The sequence below is a fragment of the Heloderma suspectum genome, chromosome 2, assembly GCF_057233095.1.
Source record: "Heloderma suspectum isolate Gila_16-S chromosome 2, 16-S_ref, whole genome shotgun sequence".
NCBI classification, from domain to species: Eukaryota; Metazoa; Chordata; class Lepidosauria; order Squamata; family Helodermatidae; genus Heloderma; species Heloderma suspectum.
In genome coordinates, this window is record NC_139459.1 from 59,532,237 (window position 1) to 59,553,900 (window position 21,664).

General features: G+C 43.3%; 1 protein-coding gene across 1 annotated transcript in view; it reads left to right on the forward strand.

The window, feature by feature from the left end:
- ADGRV1 (adhesion G protein-coupled receptor V1) overlaps positions 1-18,643 on the forward strand; it is a 391,637-nt gene extending 372,994 nt beyond the window's left edge. The window contains exons 88-90 of the mRNA XM_084833645.1: positions 6,213-6,404; positions 10,442-10,619; positions 17,903-18,643. Coding sequence (XP_084689771.1) covers positions 6,213-6,404; positions 10,442-10,619; positions 17,903-18,021 — 489 coding nt within the window. The 3' untranslated portion in view covers positions 18,022-18,643. The remainder of the gene's footprint in view (positions 1-6,212; positions 6,405-10,441; positions 10,620-17,902) is intronic.
- The last annotated feature ends 3,021 nt before the right edge of the window (positions 18,644-21,664 follow it).

The following is a 21,664-nucleotide window of genomic DNA, read 5'->3' on the forward strand; positions in this document are numbered from 1 at the left end:
AAAGGAGTCACAATAAAGAAGATCTGCAGCATTTATCTGGTGACAGACTCAAAAGAAACCACTGGTATTGAGGTGGAAAGATCACCTGAGTGAAAGAATATAGATACTTGCATGATGCTGAAGAACCTAATATTGTTATGGACTTGCTGCCAAAAACAACCTGGCGGTGTAAAACAGAAAAATCAATATGAAACTAACTAAAAATAAACAGATAGATAGATAATGCCGGGCTGAAAACTAATATAAGCTACTTATACCTTGCTAATACAACTTGAAAGAATAGATCCTGAAGCCTAGGCTTTGTTCTGTCTTTTGTGACTTATCTTATCCTTTGCTGATTGATCAACTTGAGATACATTGCACCATTGCTCCCAGACAGCCATAAAAATGTGTTGTTCTACTAGGCAAGCTACATCAAGGTGAAGACGTTTGCCTTCAGGCATAGAACTGGTTGAAAAGGGAAAGGGAGAGACGGTGAAGAAGAGCTGGTCCAAGATTCAAAGAGCTGGTCCAAGATTCAAACCCGGAATGTTTTTTTTTTTTCGCATCGTGTTCTTTTGTCCTGTCAAGGCTTTAAACAAATCAAGAAATTTGTTTAATCCCATACCATTTTGACCCACTTTTCAAACACTGGCATGGTTAGAGGAAAAAAGAAACGATTGTTTATGCCTTCTCTGCACATTTCCTCCAGCTCTTCTGAAGTTAGCTCATTATTCTTTATTAACATCCAATATGTTCTTCTTTTGATTCATGCTTACTTAAGCAGCTTGGCAACTCACATCATCACCCGTGCCCTATAGGTGGTTGTGCATCTTACCCTGATCAAAGGATGCATGCAATTCTTTTTATTTGTTTTGTTTGAAAAACTTGTCTTTCTATTGCCTTGTGCTTGGCAGTCCTTTAATTTAAAGCTATTTGCTTCCAGGCATCTTAAATCCAGAAATCTGTGTAAGGTCTTGTGATCATAACATTCTGTCTGAAGTACACCGTCCTCCTCACATGCAGTGCCTTTCTCTTGCTTCCTGCACGTGCTTCAGCTGTGAGATGTGCATTATGAGCTATTCATTGCAGTTGCATCAACATATGTGTAGGTTATGTTAATGAACATAGCTTAGTTCAGTGATTAATGGAATAAAGAGACAAAGTCTCAGGATATTGAAAAAAAATGTTTTATTCTGAGGAGTAGCCTTCCTTGGGAATACTCTTTGGAATAAAACTACATATTTTTCCAACATCCTGAAACTTCGTCTCTTTATTCCATTTGACATTTTGGATGTTCTCCAGTTTTGTTTGATCCTTACTTAGCTCAGTGATTGCCATATGGTGACCGGGCTGCAATACTGTGCACACTACCTATAAGTGCAAACATGCACAGGATTGATCTGAAACTTCCATTGGCAGACATCTAATCAGAGATATTAGAATATGCACATTCTTTTAAAGTCCTGCCATATTGCACACAGTAGTAATCCACCTTTATAGGTACCCTCTTATAGCTGGATGCTATAAAACTCCAAATAATAACAGCAGAAAAAAGCTGTGTGTTGCTGCCTGCAGTCTGGCAGTCTGTTTTATTTTAAACATCCACCATTAATAAATAGGTAGGTTATAATTATTGTAATAAACTCAACACTGCAAAGCAAAAGAAATGAGGAAATGAATAAAAGCATTAACTTGACATATACTCAAGGATGTTAGGGTGGTTACATGAACTGTATGTTTCTATGACGATACATCCAAGGCTTGGCAAAGCTGCTATCTTATCTCCTTCCCTCCCTTTCTCTCATATGTCTCTTGCACATGTTGCACACCTTAGAATTATTCCATCCTGAGTGTTCTTTATACTGTCACCTTGGTTCACAGTGTTCATCTGAAATCCCAGCTGTGTTCAAAGCCAAAACAGACATTTGTTTAAATCTGTATCTATCTAACAGCTAGATCTTTTTAAAATAATTTTTACTGTAGAGGAGGCACAGGGCCCCGGATCTGGATCAGGACCCTAGAGTGGGGGGTAATGGGGGTGTTTAAGATCCCGATCGTGCCCCCTAAGCCTACTGTAGAATAAAAAGCAAAGGGGGGGAAGATGTAGCTGCTAGATATGGATCTAAAGTAGTGTGGTTTCGACCTTGGGGAAGGTAGAAACCAAAATGTTTAATTAAACCATTTTAGATACAGTAAAGATCAGGTGCACCACCTGCACATGTGTTTTCTGCTAGGGCAAAACCACCAATATATATGTATACGTGTGTGTGTGTGTGTGTGTGTATCTGTGAGAGAGAGAGAGAGAATTATATATATAAATAAAATGTTTTATTTATAACCTGCCCTTCCGCTAGGCTCCCAGCAACTTCACAAATCAGGCCCAAACCTTTAGCTTCAACTATTTTGCAGCATCAGAAGCTCCTAGATCACTCACTGGGCCCCTTATCAATATTTTTTAAAGGATATTAGTAAATACCATTAGATATATTATTACCAAATGATATTAGCAAATACCTTGGAAGGGGGTGGGGGGGGTGGAGACAACTAAGCCAACACAAAAAATTGATAGATCCTGTTCAACTTCTGACTTTCCAAGTCACATAATAGGAGAGAAAACTGACCTTTATGTTTTGGGCAAGTATTAGTAGTGTGATGAAAGCAAAAGTTGACTTTGTGAATCACATGACCAGAGCTGCTAGGCTATTTGTTTTAACCCAGGTATAATCTAAAGAAGATTTGAGGCTACCTCAATCCTGTGTACTATAGGGATTATCCTCTAATCTAGATGGCTACGTCTCATAGTTTTTGAAGTGTTGATGCACGTTTTTTGAGCTGTTTGGACAACAAAGTGGCAGGGAAAACCACACAGACCAGGTTATAATGCTGTTTATTAAATAATGCTGTTTACTAAAACAGAAATAGTTGTGACTGACAAGCTCTGATTGAATTCTGGCGGCCGGTTTCTAAGCAGATTGTTAAGTCGCCTCTTTTTCAGACTGCTGTTTCAGCCTTGATATTAAAAACATATAAATGTATTTATGTTGACTTAAATCCAACATCATGCTAGTGGAGTTCCTCCCTCTGTCTTCCCTACTGCAGCCCTCTGCACTGCCTCAAAATCTGCTCTGGACGGTTTCCCAGGCTTCCAGAGCAGATTTTGAGGCCACACGTGGGGCGGGTGGGGGGGGGATTCCCCTATCCTGGTGCCGCTGATGGAACTGCTTCTGTCTGCAGAATGTCAGCTTGGATCCAACTCCTTATGTGTTTCTCAGAAAGAATAATTTTTTTAAATATCCCAATATAATATTTAACATTCCAAAACACAATGAATAAACCAAATGAAAAAAAAACTGTAAAGCTTGCAAAAGTTATGCTTTGTTTTGTTTTTAATTTTACAATTCTGTTAAGTAAAGAATCAGCATCTTCAGACTTCGATGTTACTTCAGGCCAAAGTCGGCGTAACACTAAATGTGTCATTGGCAATCATATCAGTGGGGGTTTTTTAATTGATAACAGGCATAGAGGAGCCCTAGTTTTCACTGTAACCCCAGTGTGTAGGTAGTGGAGGCTGAATTCTTTGCTCCCCTATTGAGGTCCCAACAAAAATGGCTGCCCGTTCCATACTTGCTATGGAAGCTACTGTTGGCACTAAGTCTAGTTTGGTCCTTACTGTTGCCCATCTTGAATGTTGTCAAAGATGAACCTTGCTGCATGGTTAAACCCATGGCTAACTGTCTTTCCTATTGAGACCAATGGGGCTCAAAAATGTATAACTTAGCTGGATCATGATGTATTAACTCTTGTAATGTTACCAGCCATCATGCCTGTTTCCTTTCTCTGTTGTACCTTTTGGCCTGTGTTCACCATTGCCCACCCCAAGCTTATCCCAATTAATGTCTCCTTAAACTTTCGATCAGCTTTCCCTTTGTTCTTGTGTCCCCAAGCTAGCTCATACTCACTTGCCAAAGTACTCAAGAAAGCCAGTGGCAAAGGAAGAAAACAAATTCAGTTTGAAATGTCAATATTTCTGTAACCACCACCACACAATTCTTAGCTGAGGTTTTAATTATATGCTTTGTTTAAAGTAAAAAATGATAGACTTTGGTTTTTACAGCATTTTGGCAAGAATTATTTTGGTCTTTCGAAATTTGGGATTGCCTGAAAGGGGTTTTATCTGATGATGTGCATTTCGCACCATAGGTGTGCATACAAGTATAACTTGGGTATTCCTGGTCTTCTTTCATATTCCAAGTTGAGTACATTTGGAATTCCCAAGTATGAGCAGTTAGATGAAAGCTTGTTTTCTATTTATTACTTCTGTAATGAGTTTCATGCTGCTGGACAGCACTGAAACAGGTATTACTTAGTGTCATTTATTTCAGAAGACCTGAGGGTAGTAAGAGCCAAAAATATAGGATGTGCACGTGCGCGCACACACACACACGCACACACAAATTTAACACCAGGCAACTCTGAACATAATCTTTACAAAGCTCCCAATGGCTTCAATTTTAAGATCTGGAGGACTGAGGAGGTCCTCCAAGGGGGGGTCCTACCAGAGGAGCGGAAATTACCCTGAATCAGGGATCATATAAATTGCTTCTGCCTGAATTGGGGCAATATCCCACTCTCCCAGCATCCCCATGCACTTCATCCCACATTGTGGAACATAGACAAGCCCATGCTAATATTGGTTTTGAAATGTTCATTTTATTTTAATGTATCTCTCTTTTTCCAGGTTGAATGTCTCCCCACTTTTCCATGTTAGCTCTCATGTAGCCCTTTAATTTAACTAAGTACCTAACTAACAAGCAAACAAGTGGCAAACGTGATTGCAGGTACCTCCTTATTCTGCTGCAGTGCACAACTGTCACTTGCCTATGACAAGGTTATCTCTCCTGGAACAACAAGGCTAGTTCCCCAACCCCACTGCCCTATTTCTGTTGATCTTACAACAATGATGCAGGATCAGAGTGAGATGGACCCGCAAGCAAAAGCTGTTCTTGTTGCTCCAAAAATATTACCATCTGTACAAGCCCAAAGCACGCCTAGTTTGAAAAACAAGCCCACAACCTGATCATGAATCAGCCATGATTCTGGAGGAGTGTTGTTGATAAAGGAGGTTTTTTGCGTGCCTGAGAGGACCACGCAGGGAGGGAGCTACTGTCGAGAGAAGGATTCTGTTCGAATAATCAGCTTCCTTATGTTAGAAAATTATCAGGAAATAATCACATGGAAGGATCTAGAGCACATGAGCCTCAGATGGCAATGTTGTAAAAACTGACTCCTTGAGGAACTCACTCCTTGCAATCTGAATATAAAGTATGTATGTTCAAGTAAAAATTTATAATTTTCAAGCTAGAGGTTAAAAAATAGCACACAGTTTAAGGAAAACAAGCAAGTTTTTAAATGCACCCAGACAAGCAAGTTCTAAGATAATGGGCAGCTTGGAGAACTTCATTTGAAACTGAAATGTGGCATCCAAGTACAGTACCAGCCATTATTTTCAAGGCATTTAGGTTGTGGCATGGACCCTACAGGTCAGTAAAAGTACCAATGGTACTATCTGGCAGAATGACATCAGTGCTGGCCTTCTACCACTGGGAGAAATCTATGACCTATTTCCTCACTGTTGTGATGAATGTGAATCTTTGTTGTTCTCCTTTTGGCTTTGCTTCAGAGAATGGGGGTGGTGGTGGTGTTGTTTTAAAAACATATTTTTAAATTATCCATTTATCTTAACAGAGGCCTCAGGGCATTAGCTTACTCTTAATTTCCAAAGCAGCACATAAGAAGAGCCATGCTGGTTCAGACCAAGGGTCAATCTAGTCCAGCATTCTGTTCACACAGTGGCCAACCAGCTGTTGACCAGGAACCCACAAGCAGGACGTGAGTGCAACAGCGCCCTCCCATCCATGTTCCCCAACAACTGGTGTACATAGGCTCACTGCCTCTAGTACTGGAGGTAGCACATAGCCATCAGGACTAGTAGCCATTGATTTACCTTGACACTTTTGCTTGTACATTATAATCCTATGGACAGTTGTTGGTTGGGATTCCGAGAGACATCTGCTGTTCTGCTTAAGGAGGAGGAGGAGAAGTTTTCTATACCGCCGAACAGCCAAAGCTCTCTGAATCTTGCCATGATGCAGTTTTCTTAAATGTGTTCAAGGTGGTTTACTTTGATACATAGATGCTTGCTTTTTCCTCCCTCCCTGCCCTCTTTTCAGGGTCTTTATGTCTTCATGGTGTATTTTATTCTACACAACCAGCTCTGCTGCCCTGTAAAAGCAAGTTACACAGTTGAAATGAATGGACATACCAGTCCAGGTTCTGCATTTTTTACTCATGGCAGCGGCATGCCCCCAGCAGGAGGAGAGATCAGCAAATCTACTCAGAACCTGATCACTGCTATGGAAGAGGTACCTTCATTCCTTTGTCTCTACATGCTAATAACAAATGTACTGTGTTTGAAATACAGAATTGAGGCTGTGTAAATGTGTATATTCAGTGGATAGTTGCTCTTGGAGGACTGGGTTCAAATCCCATATCTGCCTCAGACTCATTGTGTCTCATCTCATTGTGACTCATCTCAGTTTCTTGCCACTATGGCTGAAATAATAGCAATCTACATCAAAACATTGCTATCAGGGCAGGCATGCTAAACATTGCAAAACACTGTGTGTATGTATGTATGTATAGCTCCATTTATATGCTACTTTCTCATTAAAAAAGAGCACTCAGAGCAGGTCACAATATACAAACATATATAATGAAACAGTATTGCAAATAATAAAAGACTAAGAGTGCAATCCGATACAGGTCTACTCAGAAATAAGCTCTCCAAGCTCAATGGGACTTGTGTACGACTAAGGGCACAATCCTATGCCTGTTTAGACAGAAAAAAGTCCTACAACTCCCAGCATTCCCTAGCCAGCCATGCTGGCTGGGGAATGCTGGGAGTTGAAGGACTTTTTTCTGGCTGGGGAATGCTGGGAATTGTAGGACCTTTTTCTGTCTAAACAGACATAGGATTGCACCCTAAGTGAATATAAGATTGCAGCCTCAAGCTGCAATCCTATATCCAATTACCTGGGAGTAAGCCCAATTGAAATCCATGGAATTACTTCTGAGTAGACATGTATAGGATTGCACTGTGATAATATCAACACTATTGGCAGCAGTACAAAATAAAATCATTGGACACACAGTAACTAAAAGCCCGGTGAAAAAGCAAGGTTTTTTCTAGTCATCTAAAAACTCCAATGGAGCGGGCTAGCTTAATTTCTCCTGGGAGGAAGTTCCATAGTACTGATGCTACTATTACCTGAGTAAAGGATAGGTTCATGCTGATAGTAGTAGCACCTGGAGCAATCAGTTAAGTCTTAATTCACAGTTTGGGAGAGTGGGAAAAACAGAAGAAGCCACTCCCTAAGATATCCCAGATCCAGGCCATTTAGAGCTTTAAAGGTCTAACAGCACCTTGAATGTGGCTCAGAAACAGACTGGTAACCTGTTCAGGATCAGCAATTGCTCCTCTGTTCTCCAAACTGCTGCTTTCTGCTGCTACTGGTTGCTGGGGTGTATTTTGCTGAACAGCCATGAAGTGTCCACCTCTGCTGGAATCTGGGTCTTTCCTCAGGTAGGCAGACAAGGTTCTGGAGGCCAAAGATGAAAACCGCCTCTCCACCACCAATGTTCCAGTTTCCCAGCCTGCTCTCCCCAGTGTTGCCAAAGGCCAAGAGCCCTTTGGCTCTTGCCCTTCAGCTTGAACCTCTGCCAGGAGCAGCCTTTAAATACCTGGAAGGGGAGGGGAGAAGGAGACAGACAGCCTCAGCCAGGCGCTTCAGCTGGTAAAAAGATAACAACACTTAAACAATAATCCACTAAAAGCAGCCATAAAATGACACGGTAGAGAAAAAGAAAGAGTACAACTCAGTTTTTAATATTTTAAAAAACAAACACTTCAGTAAGGTAGCAACCAATTATGGCTAGGGATGGTGCAGGCACCAACTCAGTCTGGGAGTCCAACAGACTCTGCCTTGCTCACACCTCCAAGCTGCACACACTGAGCTCCTGTCCCTGCTCACGCGCACACACACCCCGCCCATGCTCACCAAGCCGCCCTCACCTACCCTGAGCCGTACTTGAGCTCCCATCGTTCCCATGGTCACCATTTTGTGGAAAAAAATAGTGCCTTGGGAACTTCCGTAAATCTAATATTGTGTATGTAGCAGCCATAAAGGCCCCATCTATGCAATATTATAGGTGTAAATGAGCCATTTACGCCAGCAGTATTGCGTAATGGGGCCTGTACAGCCACTATGTGCACAATATTAGATTTACGGAAGTTCCCAAGGTGCCTTTTTTCACAAAATGGCGGCTGCAGGAATGATGGATGCTCGAGGATGGCTCAGGGTAGGTGAGGGCAGCTTGGTGAGGATGGACAGGGTGCAAGTGGGTCCTGGGGCATGTGAGTGGGGACAGCGGCTTGGTAGGCACCTGGAAGACCCAGACCGGGGGGGGGGGGGCATCCATCCATCCATCCCTAATTATGGCCCAAAAGCCATCCTAAAAGGGAAGATTTTAAGCTACTTACAGACGGCTGTTAGAGACAGGTTGAGACAAGGCTCCCTTGCGAGAGAGTGCCTGAGCCTGGGCATAGTCACTGAGGAGGCTCCTTTCCTGGTCCCAACTGAATGTATTTCTGGGGATGTTGGGACCTGCAGAGGGGCCTCTGATGATGATTATCTCAATAGGCAGGCAGGTTTGGAGGGAAGAAGGCAGCCCTTCCAATATCCTGATCTCAAACCATAAGGCAGGCTTGATGTTGCTGTTGTAAAGCTTACCACTCCTTTTGCACTGTTTTCATCCCTCTGTAATCTCTTTGGACGTTACCCGTCCTATTACAGAGTCCACGATAGATACACAAGGAAATTAGGCCACAGTTTGATATCAGTTGCACAGTTCACCTTTGTAGATGTTTATATTTCTAGCAATTAGTTATTAGACAAAGAAAAGTACCTTGGCAAGAATATTCGTACATTAGTTTACCAAGAATAGTTAGCATAACTTGCTACATGCCCTGAAGGAGCAGGGGAGAGTCCTGAAACAACAGTCTCATTAAATAACCTCTTAAAAGATTAGCGATTGGAAAACAAATGTTTTTCACTGGAAAAAAGGCTTCTGTAAAGAGGTATTTTTAGGATGACATTATGTTCCTTTAGTCTTGGCTACTCCGTGTCTGGGGAAATTCTTCACGATAAGGTAAATAGGGTTGTTGTTGTTTTGACAACCTGCCGAAGAATTTATGCTTTCGAAGTGTGGTGCTGGAGAAGACTCTTACGAGTCCCCTGGACTGCAAGGAGGTCCAATCAGTCAATCCTAAAGGAAATCAACCCTGAGTGCTCATTGGAAGGACAGATACTGAAGCTGAAGCTCAAATATTTTGGCCACCTAATGCAAAGAGAAAACTCTCTGGAAAAGACCCTGATGCTGGGAAAGACTGAAGGCAAAAGGAGAAGGGGACGGCAGAGGATGAGATGGCTAGATAGCATCACTGATGCAATGAATATGGACTTGAGCACGCTCCGGGAGAGAGCACAGGACAGGAAGGCCTGGCGTGCTATGGTCCATGGGGTCATGAAGAGTCGGACACGACTGAACGACTGAACAACAACAACATTGGTAGGGCCAAAATATTTGGGGTGGACTTTTGCAACTCACTAAAGACAAAGTATTTATATCCTGGTTGAGGAAATCTAGGGAATCAATAACATAGTTGGGAGGATAAGGGGTCCATGCAAACTCTTATGCAGAGAGTCATTTCTTGCAACTTTTGTAATAACTACATAATTCTTAATCAGAGGGGCAGTGGAGACGGGGCTGACAGGGATGCAGCACCAGCAGTTTTTGATTAGCAGGGGACACTGACATTATCAGCCATTTCTCTGGGCAGGTTCACCAAGAGAACAAGCCATGGTTTTCAGGGTGGTTTGTAAACCAACCCAGCCATCCACCACTGCTGGGTTTGGATGTCACAACAACCCGTGCCCAGCAAGGGTAATTATGCCAATGAGGCAACTCATGACCAGCACGTGCAGGGAGGGAAAATAAGCCACCACAGCTTGTTTTCCCTCCATGATCATGTGAACCTGGCCTCTGCCTTCCCTGTTTCCTCTGAGCTTAGCTGAAAATCCCCTCAGCAGCTTGGGGGAAATTAATGTTGTTGTAATTCCCTGTTGTAAATTGTAAATTCCTTGTTGCAATGTGAAGTATTTGGGGGCCATTTGGTCTTGAATGGCCAATTAACACTCATTAGCTTTACAAATGACTGGCTTCTGGTGGAGATGAAAACTGCTAGAACTGGTTTGTTGATGTGGATTATCTCAGCCGCCTGGTTGTTTGAATTCTCCTTGGGGGCGTTGCTGCAGGGACTGTCATGATGTCTTTTGTCAAGATGCCAGCAGACTGGGAGAGGGCTTCACTGAGGCTGGCCAGCCAGGCCAGTGCCAGCTTTAAGAAGAGCCCACAGAACGGCAGTGCCTATACAACTCCTGGAGGGTTCAGTAACGGTTCCTTGGTGGCTGATGAAGAATCACAAGAGTTTGATGATCTAATATTTGCTTTAAAAACTGGTAAGTGCATTTTTTCTTCTTTTCAAAGGGCCACATGTGACACTTTGAAATGCAGCAGGGATAGCTTTTTTTGCTCACGCATTTTGGCTGGCAGTTCAAATTAGAGCAAGATCTTTGTTTTACAACCAATGTTTATTTCCTGTACTAGAGTTAATATGCAAATTATTTAAAAGACCTACAAAAGCTATTTGAATTCAAAAGCATTAAGCTTTTGTCTTGTTTGTACAGATGTCAGGAAACCAAGCTAGTCTGAAATGTTTAGGCTGCAATCCTATAGACACTTTCCTGAATTAAGTCCCATGAAATTCAATGGGGCTTACTTCAGAGTAGACATGTATAGCATTGCATTGTTAATGGATTTTCTCAAATGCTTGACTTAAACGAGCATGTAGGGAAAAATGGTATTCTTATGGGAGCAACATTCTTAAGATACTGTTTCTTGCCTGTACCACTGCTGCCAAATACCTTACATGAAAGTCCTTCGGCATATGCTTGTTTGCATTTGTATGGAAGAGGTTGTCTGTGCACTAGAAGCACTGTCATGGACCAGTGGGGATTGGGCATCCTTGCTAATTTAGGCTCCTATTTTAGGGACATGAAGCAGAAAACCAACTTCATGGTCTAAGAAACAGGTTTGAGGTTGATTCTGCGTAGTGAGTGCAAAGCTACAGAGTTACAGCAGTAGGAGAGGCAGTTACAGCTAGGGATATGTGGATTGTGCAAAACTCCGTTCTGTCTATACTTCACGGATTGTCAGGCACCTTTCATTCTGTCATCCGCCCATCGGTGGAATCGGATTTTTTATGGTCCCGAATTGGCGCAAATGTGAAAATCCTCCCCAAATGCACATCTTCACGCTTTAGCTTTTCGGAGAAATGCACATTTGGGGCCAGGTTGTTTTTGGGTTTTTTGCATATTTTTCAACAATGAAATTTGCACAAAATTCCCAAAGGTTAGAAAAATGGTCCACACGTCTGCAGAATCCACCCAACAGGGGAAAAGCCGGTCCGCTGAGGAATCCGCAGGTCGGATTCATGAAAATCCGAACTCATTTGGTTCCTTTGCAGATTTCTCTGTCAGCAATAGTCACAGCTGAACCAGGAAACAGGACAGGAAACAGGAAAAGACTGTTAAATCTTGGATGGGTCTGCAAGCAATACACAGGAGGTTGTCCGTGGCAAAGGCAGGGCCAACATGCAGGAAGAGAAAGTTATATAGGGGCAAGGATGGACCAGGACCACCCATCACACAGAGTGGGGGTAGTGGTACAGAAGGAGCTAGTGGGGCTTCTTGGATACACAGGTGGCACATAGACTGAAAAGGTGAAATTATGGTTAAGGGAGGAAGGATGCTACGAAGTTCCTAGAAAGACCGAAGTGTAAAAGGCCCTGTTTACAACGACAAATATACTGTGTGATTACATGCCAATCTTACCACCTCCGAAAGAGCTATTTCGCTGGGCACGTGTGCTTCCAGTTTATATCTCTTATGTTTAGATGTTGGTCATTCAGCAGCAGCACTCTGTGTAGCCACGCCTCAGTCTTGCCTGTTTGCAAGACTGACTCACACTCGCATAGGCATAGGTCACAGGAATAGTACTGCTTAACAAGGCATGAAGTGACAGAAATATATATGTTTCTGTGCCTTCACTGCGTGAAAGGCACAAGTGCCAAATTAGGTCACTTTCTCTTTTGAAAACAGCACTAATTAAAGTAGGGGAAAAATTCTGAGTGCCCTGAAGAAATAGTTCTAGATGTGCCATGTCACATGGGCACAAAGATCAGATTAAGCTGCCTGGAGACATCTTAAACTTGCTTTACAGGTACAGCACATTTCCCAGAGTGCCTTTAACTACAGTCTGCATGTGGGTTCAGCGGCATTCAGATGCACAGATCATTTCAGCTAAAATTCTTATGGCTCCCCAAAGATTTCACATCTGAACAGTGGAGTTCCTGTGTTTCAGAGAGTACAAGAGTCATGCTTCATTGCTAAAAAGGAATACTATGTAAAATACAAACTGCTCTATTCTTTATGGTGCCTATTAAAGAAATCTTAATGCAGGGATTCCCAACGCAGCACCCATGGGTGCCATGTCACCCACGGGCACCTCCAAGGGCACCCACAAAGCTCTCCACTCCCTGCCCCATCAAAGAAATTGGTTGAAAATGTTAGGGCAGACTTCTTTTTCTCCCTTTGTATCTCATTATTTCGACCCCCCCTACCTTTCTAGCTCACTGTTCCCCCTCCCTTCTAGCCTCAAGCCTTGCTCTTCCTCTACACCTTTTCCTTCCTTTTTCCCCCTCCTTCCTAGCCTCTAGCTTTGCTGATTCTTTCCCCACCGCTTCACCTTGCTGTTTCACCCCCCTCCACCTCTAGCCTTGCTCTTGCTCCCTCTCCCCCTTTGTCTTGCTAATTCCTCCTCCCTCCCCCCAGCCTCTAGCCTCACTATTTCTCCCCACCCCCGCCACCACCTCTTTAGCTCCCTTTTAACTAACCAGGCTCCCACAGCAGCCATTGTATGACTAGCTACATCCACTGTTGGAGCCATTTTGTGGTGGTGCCCATAACAGTTTATCAAATTCCTAAGTGTGCTCACAGGTCCAAAAAGGTTGGAGCCCCCCGCCTTAATGAATAACTGCGTACACAGACTGCATGAGAAATTAGTATGGATATCATAGTATAGGCCAGCCTTCTCCAACCCAGTGTCCTGCAGATGAGTTGGACTAAAACTCCTATCATCCATGCTTTCTGGGGATTATGGGAGTTGTGGTCCAACACAGCTGGAGGACACCAGGTTGAGGAAGGCAGGCATAGGCTTTCAAACATGCACATTATGTGGGGCACAACATTTAAAACCAATGCTGAAACAGCAAGGTGAGATCTGATATTGAACAACCTAACTATATTGAGTATTGGAACACACACATTGACCCATTCAGACAGCAGATGGCACTAGAGGGGCCTTGCTGGTTTTGCAAGCTAAGCTGTCACTCTTGTTTAGAACTCTAGTTCAAAATGGGAAGCAATGTCCACTTCAGATCCTAGTTTCCTTTTTGTGACTGCAAGATGGGCAGAGCTGATAAAGATGCTAGGCTACTGTTATTAGCAAGGGAACATGAAAGACAAACTTCACCATTATTGTTGGAAATGTGCAGACTAAGTTTTCTCAGAAATCACATTGCCAGTGTGAAATCATTGAATAGCCTTACAAGGCCTGAAGTGCTGTAGTCTGAGAACAAGCTGGCCCTATGAACTCTTAACCTTCTGTGGTAAACACTTCTAGACTTAGCAGTCTGACCGTGTACGCCAAACAGTTTTAGGTTATTGCTTCATTGGGAATTTGATATCCTATTGATAATCAAACATATCCTTATCAGTTCTTAAATATTTCATCCCTGGTATCAGAGATTGAATTGGGTTTGTGTGTGTGTTTTTTGTTTTTTTGTTTTACAAAAGGGATGTAGTGTTAAGGATCAGAACCTGCAAAAGCCCCAATTTAAATGACATATCATAACCATGCTTAACATAATGGTATAAAATGTGCAATGGCAGGCCATTCCATTTGGCCCTGTGTTGTATTTTTTGACAGTGGCTAGTAGCAGTTAATTGTTAATTCTTGGAATTCCATAGTGGGACAATTCTGAAGTGGCTTATGGTAGTCCCACTACCTTTTCTTTACCATTCCTTTTCTATACCAATTCCATCTCCCTGAATTGAATTCTTCTATTTGTAAGGAAAAGTAAAGGTAGATTCAGAGATAACCCAGTATTTGGCAGTCACTTTTGTTGTGGTGCTGGATTGTCTGAAATGCCATGGGATCTGAGGTCAACAGACTTCTAGAAGGCCTCAAAATATGGCTTACAAAAATCATGGAAGCCATAGATGGTAACTACCACAGATAACATCTGAGCTATGCTTAATGAGTTGTCTTTTCCCTCAAGATGTTCAACAGATACTTATTCTCCACCCCTCAGGGAAAAGAATCACTCTCTTTTCTGGCCCTACACTTAGTTAGGTCTCCAAATCATGCACCACAAAAATTAGGAGCTTACAGAACTTCTTTTTCATATGCCTTGCTTTCAGGATAATCTATTTCTTTTGGCCTGCTCCAGGTCATTGCTTAATCACAGGGATACCTGTTTTTAAAAACTCGCCATTCCCTTTCGCAGGACCTTCCCCCCACTTCCATGTCTCTTCTGTTAATATCTTTTTATTTAGAAGCCATTGGGGAGCATAGCAGAACACCATCACCTGGTCATTCCCTACAATTTAAAAAGACAAAAAGAAAAAGATGAGCAATCCTGGGCAGCAACTGGGTCTGTGCAGAATGAAACCTAACGTGCTACGTTTACCCTCTGACTTGCATTCCATAACCTATTCGCTAACTGAGAAACTGGTAATGCTTGGTCTCCTGCAAGCATAGCATATTCAGGACTTGGTGAGCCAGATTTGTTCCTGGTAACGGGTCCTTTGAAGCCAATGAATTTGCAACTGGAATCATTTTGCCTAGTGCATCGAGCCTCTGCTGCCCTCGGTCATTTGCAACTGGTTATACTGGAAAGCAATGTCTGGTATTAATCTCTTTTGACATTACCATGTTTAATTATGCTTGCACACACTTCTAAATAAATAGGAATTGCAAGTCTTGAAATGCCCAAATAGGGGTTGGGCAATGTTTTTAATGCTTTATTTACTTTTCCAGGGACCAGAGCACAGCATGTTCACTCAGATGACAGTGTTCTGTCTGTGCCACTTGCAGAAGAGATGGGATGGGGGTGGGGAGCAGAAGCAGGGCTGTTCTGTCTGCTTTTTTGTTCATGAAGCATTGAAGCCATGTTGAAGCTGTTTATGCCACCTGCCACTACACAAGCATCTCTCTAGAGAAAATTCCTAGACGCGTCACGCTGACAAACCAATTCTTATCTTGATGTAATGCTGGTGCAAAGAATCCTTCAACTAGTACCGGCCTTGGCCAGGCTCCCCTAAGACAACATTATTGCTCTCTGGAGGGCACCATTGGCATTGTGCAAACACTGGCATGTTCCCCATGCAGGTGTTTTCCTTGCAGGTGCAAAACTCTGATAGGGCAGGGAAGGGGAGGAACTCAGGGAGAACTAGAAGGAACAACTGCAATGCCTTTTCATATCCTGGGGGTTACATGCACATTCAGTGCTGTGTGCTCATTAAAGGTGACAGAGTTCCATGAAGATACGACAAGAGGGCCGCTCAGTGGGAAAGAGGATTATAAGCTGAACAAAGAAATATGCAGAAATAGAGCTGCTTTTCTTTGTCAGTGCTACTAAACTCGTAAGGAAATATAAAAATAAGGAATAAAACTGAAAAATGGCAACCTGAGGGAAGCAGGGGCCACTTCCTCTTTAGAATTTTCTGGCATACAAGACCCTTTTATGCCACCACTGTATCTCACTGTCATGCTTCCTTACTTATCATGGCTCCCAGTCAAGGAACCCTGGAAGTTATAGTCCTGTGAAAGAGGCTAGGGAGTGCACATTTTTCAAACACCCACACAAAGCTACGGTCTGCAGGGGGGTTGGCGGTAAGCTGTGCTAGTTAATCCAGTTGAAAACTTGTTGAAATGGGTACTTTAGACAAGAGCCACTTGGGGTTCCTCACTGCAGACTTCACCTCTTTTATGTGCTGTAAGGCAGGGGTGGGCAACTTGTGGCCCTTCAGATATTTTTGGCCTACAAGTCCCACTGGCCTTAGCCAGCATGGCCAATGGTGAGGGATCATGGGAGTTGTAGGCCAAAACATCTGGAAGGCCACAAGTTGCCCACCCCTGCATTAATGTCATAGGTAAAATGTTGTGTGTATGTATGTGTTCACACACATGATCAGCCCAAGTCTTAAACATCACAAAGGCGATATTGCAGAAGAACAGAGTCATACCTTCTGTGATCTATAACTAGGGATGGACGGACCTAGCCCCGTCCGGTATCGTCGGGCTCCTGCTGAAGCACTGCCCCTGCTTGAGCCCCCCCCAGACCCATGCTCGAGCCCCCATGAGCTCAAAACATTTATGCCTGTAATATTGTGTAGATCAGCCTTTCCCAGCCCAAATTTGTGCATATTTAAATATGTGCATTTTAATGACCTCCTTTTTTCCGTAAAAATAAGCTCCGCAAAATGGCAGGTGCTCGCGGACTGGTCTGGGTGAATGTGGGGAACGTCCGGGAGGGCATGAGCGGGGGTAAGCAAGTCCAGAGGTTCGGCGGACACAGTCTGGGGCGTGTGCGGGCAGGAGCCCAACGGACTCCCAGACCGAGTCGGGTGTCCACGCCATCCCTATTTATAACTGCAGTTTATGGATACAGAAGTCCAGGGAGGGCAGGAATGCAGAAAAGGGAAAGAGAAGGTCTTAACATGCAGTAGGAACAATCAGTTTATTAAGGCCTTCTGGAGCAACTGTGTTAATCTCATCAAGGGTCAGCCAAAAAAAGCAACATGCAATATTGCTTTAGCTGTTTCTTGATGAGATTGTCCCTGCAGGTCAAAATGCATGGGGCCTTAAACTGTTTCTAGACTAGTGCACCCTTGAGTTCTTTGTTTTGTACAAAAATCCAGACCAGAGAGAAAAGATAAATCTGTATTAGGAACAGGAAGCTGATGTCAGAATAAAGAAACAGGCAGGCTTGGTCTCTGCAGGACATGCTGCTGTTTTGGTTTCCACCCCCACCTCAAATTTAGGGATGGCGGAGAATTCCACCACGGATTTCAGTGAGGGCCAGTGCATTCGGCCCCCCCAAAACCTGTGGTGGAACGGCCTCCCACGCCCCGCCACCTCGCGGAATAGCCCCAGAACGAAACTTGCCTGGCAGTCCGGTGGCGGCGGCGGCTGGTCTTTCGACTGGCTCCCGCGGCCGCCATTTGCATCCTGCGAGGCTGCCACATCCTGCGAGCCTATCACAGCAAAGAGCAGGGACGCAAACGGCGGCCGCTACGCCATTTGCGCCGTGGCTCTTTCCGTGATAGGCTACGTAAGTATTTACGTAGCCTATCACGGTAAAGACAGCTATGCAAATAGTGGCCACTACGCAAATGGCTGCCATTTGCGTCCGCAGCAGCCTGTCCGTGGCCGGAACTCTGGCTGTGGATGGCCCTGGCCGGCAGCTCCACAGAGCCGCCATGGAGCGGAGCCGGCCAGGGAGGATTCCGGGGGGAGGGACAGAGCGCCTCCCCTCCCACCGTGAATCACATCTGCGAAAAGGTAAGTGACTTTCGTACATCCCTTCTCAAATTATGTCTTGCTTTCTCTGTTTCAGGTGCAGGCCTCAATCTCAGTGACACTGAGTCCTGCCATGGCAGCCAAGATGGAAGCACCATGGTTAATTCTCAGATTGTAGAGCTTAGAAGGATACCCATAGCAGACACTCACCTCTAGAAGCTCCAACTTTTTTTTCCTTTTTGTATTCCAATCTCCAATGTTTTTATATCTGTATTTTTCTTTTGCACTAACCCCACCCCACCCCACTACATAGAGCTGTGTAGTAGAATGCTGTGAATTATAACTGGACAATTAACAAGAAGGATTTTTGGGGTTTGTTTTGTAAATGAGGGAGGAAATTTTGTAAATTCTTGCAGTGAACGATTGGCTCAGTTTGAACCCATTAATGTAGATGCACATATTCCATCAAGTGTTGACTTTTTTCAAAAAAAAAATATTAACCTGAATGTGTATGGCTGGTTTAATAAAATCTGATAGAGTCAATTTGATAGAGATTTTTATTTGTCTCTGTGTGTGGCTGACCAGAATATCAAAGATATGCCATTTGTAGAACTGCCAATTATGTTAATACTACAGATCCTTTTCAACATATGCTACCTTACTTTTTCTACCCCACAAGACAGTATCATTTCTCTTCTACACAAGATACAACATAATCTTACCATGCAGAATTTGGATACAGAGACAACAAGGCCATGGGCAGTTGATGAGAAAATATGTTTCCTGTATGGGCTATGGTTTGTTCAGTTTAATCTAAAGAAATCTATTGTTTAATGGCAAAGCTTTTGTGTATGGCCCAGTTTCGCTTGGCTTGCAGCTGTGGGAGAAGTACAGGTCACTTTTCATGCCATTCCACAGATAATGAATATAGGTGGGTGGGTGGGGGCGGAGTTTGCTCCTAATCTGTGCACATTCATTAGAAGGTCTGAAGAGAGGCTCCCATACATTCTCTTTAGTCATTCTCTCTTCAGTCATTCTCCTCATGCAATTAACAGCTGTGTGAAAGGGAGAGAAGGTGGGGTCATGCTCATTGGTCCACCCCACTGTCACATCCTCACTGCCCCCTCCCAGCCTTCTATGCTTAAGGGTGGCTTGTTTTGAAGCAGGGGTCCTGCTATACATACGTAGGCTTCCCACGTGATTTAGAAACTGAGTCACGCAGTTTCCTAATTTCATGGGGAGCCTATATCCTAAGTAGGTATGAAGCCCAGAGGAAGCGATCTGTAACATGATGCTCACTGTCTGTTCAGGGTCATGCCAGGCAAGGCAGGAGTCACATCAGGACTTTGGATAGCGCTCTGCAGCATAGGCTGGCTGAAGTATTTTTCTACAAGGAGCTGTTGTCCCAGCAAAGGACTACAGTCAACTGATGCCTTAAGAAGGGTGTTTCCGTGGCTCCACCCCGCTGGATGCTGACTCCAGTTCTTTAAAGGACCAGTGTCTGTTTCTGCAGTCTCATGCTCATGCATGGCTGAGGGAAAGGAAATATGCAGGGGAATTAGGCTTAGAGTCAGTTGATTGTAGAGCTATGCTGGGAGGACAGGTGGGCTGTTGTATGGATGATCCTGGCTTTTGACCCATTCCACTTTCATAACTCCATAAAATTGGTTGTTAATACAACTGTTATAAAGTTAACCTTTTGGAATTCTTCAGCATTTTCTTAACAGGAAAACATGTGATAGGGTGACAGTTTCACCACATTGAACACATTGAACATTTGCTATGTGTGCATTCTCAAGTAGTGTATGGTAATGTTATTTATTTATTTATTATTTCTGTGGCTTATAAGCTTCCCATTATAAACATATTTAATTTGATGAGTTAAATCCAATATCACGTGAGCAGATGTCTGCTCACACAACAGAATTTCCCCTTGTTCTCCTCCCTCTGCACCCCCTGATCTGCTCCAGAGAGCCCCCCAACCCTACAGAGCAGATTTGGGAGGCATGCAGGGGGCTGCAGGGGGGAAGAGGAAATCCATTCTGCCAGCAGATTCCATCCCACTAGCCAGTGGCCAGCACTGGATATAATCTGATATATGAACAATTCTAGTGTCACTTGCTTATTTTTAATTATATTATTTTTAATTATATTAAATACAAAACCGTTGTAATAATAGAAAATACATTTAGCAATGCAATAGTTCAACAACTTCATACTTAAAAAAAGAAGTCTCAAAGCTATGAAACACCAGCATGTTGTTCAGCTGTGCCCAGAATGCTACAGGAAAATGCTGAAGAACAGATGTAATAAGTACTGATGAAATAATGCTGAAGAACGATTGAATAATGTACTCCTGATGGCCCATCCCTGTTGCGAGGAGGACAATGGAGATAAAGAACTTGTGTATTGTCACTGATTTATCTGATACTTTTTAGCACCCCTGCCAGAATGGCTGCATCCAGATGGCACATTGCTGAGGCTGCTTTAGCACTGTAGTGCTGGACCAGAAATGGAGGGAAAGGACACTGCCAGCCAGGACAGGTAGCCAACTACGGAGGGGACTTTGTGCCACGTTTAGTGCAGTACTGGAAGTCCCTAGTCTGTCATGTGAACCAGTAATGACGTCTGCTTGTGACTTGGAGGTCTGACACTTGGAAGTCCCTCTTTTGTATGGAAATGTTCTAAGTGACCTAGGACGAAGTCTTGCTCTATGAAATCAGGTTAGCTTACTTAGTATTGGTCAATGCTGCTATTGCTCATCTGCCCAGAAAAAAAGACCTTTGCACAAACTCTTGTATATCCAGTGGAAAATTTCAACATGATGCTATTATCTAAGCCTTGCTCAACAGCTCAGTGGAGGTAGCACCATTCCAGTTATTTAAGTGGCATGAAATATACGTGCCACCAAATGCACTCAGGGATGTTATTTAAAAAATACATAAATCTGATGCTTGCATTATTCTCACCTAAAACTCTGAATGCTGACCGCTTCTGCTGCTTTGTCATGTTGCATAGTTGGGCTGGTTATGAGATCACTGAAGCTCTGTCTTTGGAGCAAGTTTGGCTGCCAGCAGCCAGTATTGGCATTTTCGCCTTGGGCTAGGCTGGCATTACTTGTGGTCTGCTCTGAAGCTCTTTTACCCCCCCCCCCAAACTGAGGATGAGGCGATTTTCTGTTAGTATGAAATTCCATCAGCATAGAAAGACACACACAACAAGAAACAAGATGGATCGGAGCACTTCAACCGGATGGGTCTCTGACGGACAACAGGAAACAAATTACAAAACTACCCAAGAATAATTTTTGGTGGCTTCATCCATTGTTGAGTAAAAAAAAAAAAAAAAACCACTTTCACCTCTCCAGAGTCTCAAAGGGTTATTTTAAAAAATGCTGTAAGTAGCTAATAAAAATAGTCACATTTCAATCACATGCATCATAGGGCACAATCCAGAGAACGTTACGCAGATCGAAGTCACACTGGAATTAATGGAACTATAGGCTACTGTTTACATTGCATCTGAAGCTGTTTACATTGTAAACAGTAGTAACTAATTATGACACAGTAATTACAGCCAAGAGTCTTGTGGCACTTTCAAGATGAACAGATTTGGCATAAGCTTTCATGGAGTACAGCTCACTTCATCAGAAGCGTGGAGTATTCTGGTGAGTTTCAGGTTTATATACAATACACATGAGGGTGGGGGGAGAATTTTAAACAGTCCGGTCAGAAGGAAATTTAATACAGAACTGATTGTCATAATCAGTACTTTCTTCATTGAATTATCTTCTAACCTCAGTGTTTACAATTCCACCACCATATGTACAGTAAAAACAAACAGTGAAACTGAAACTCTC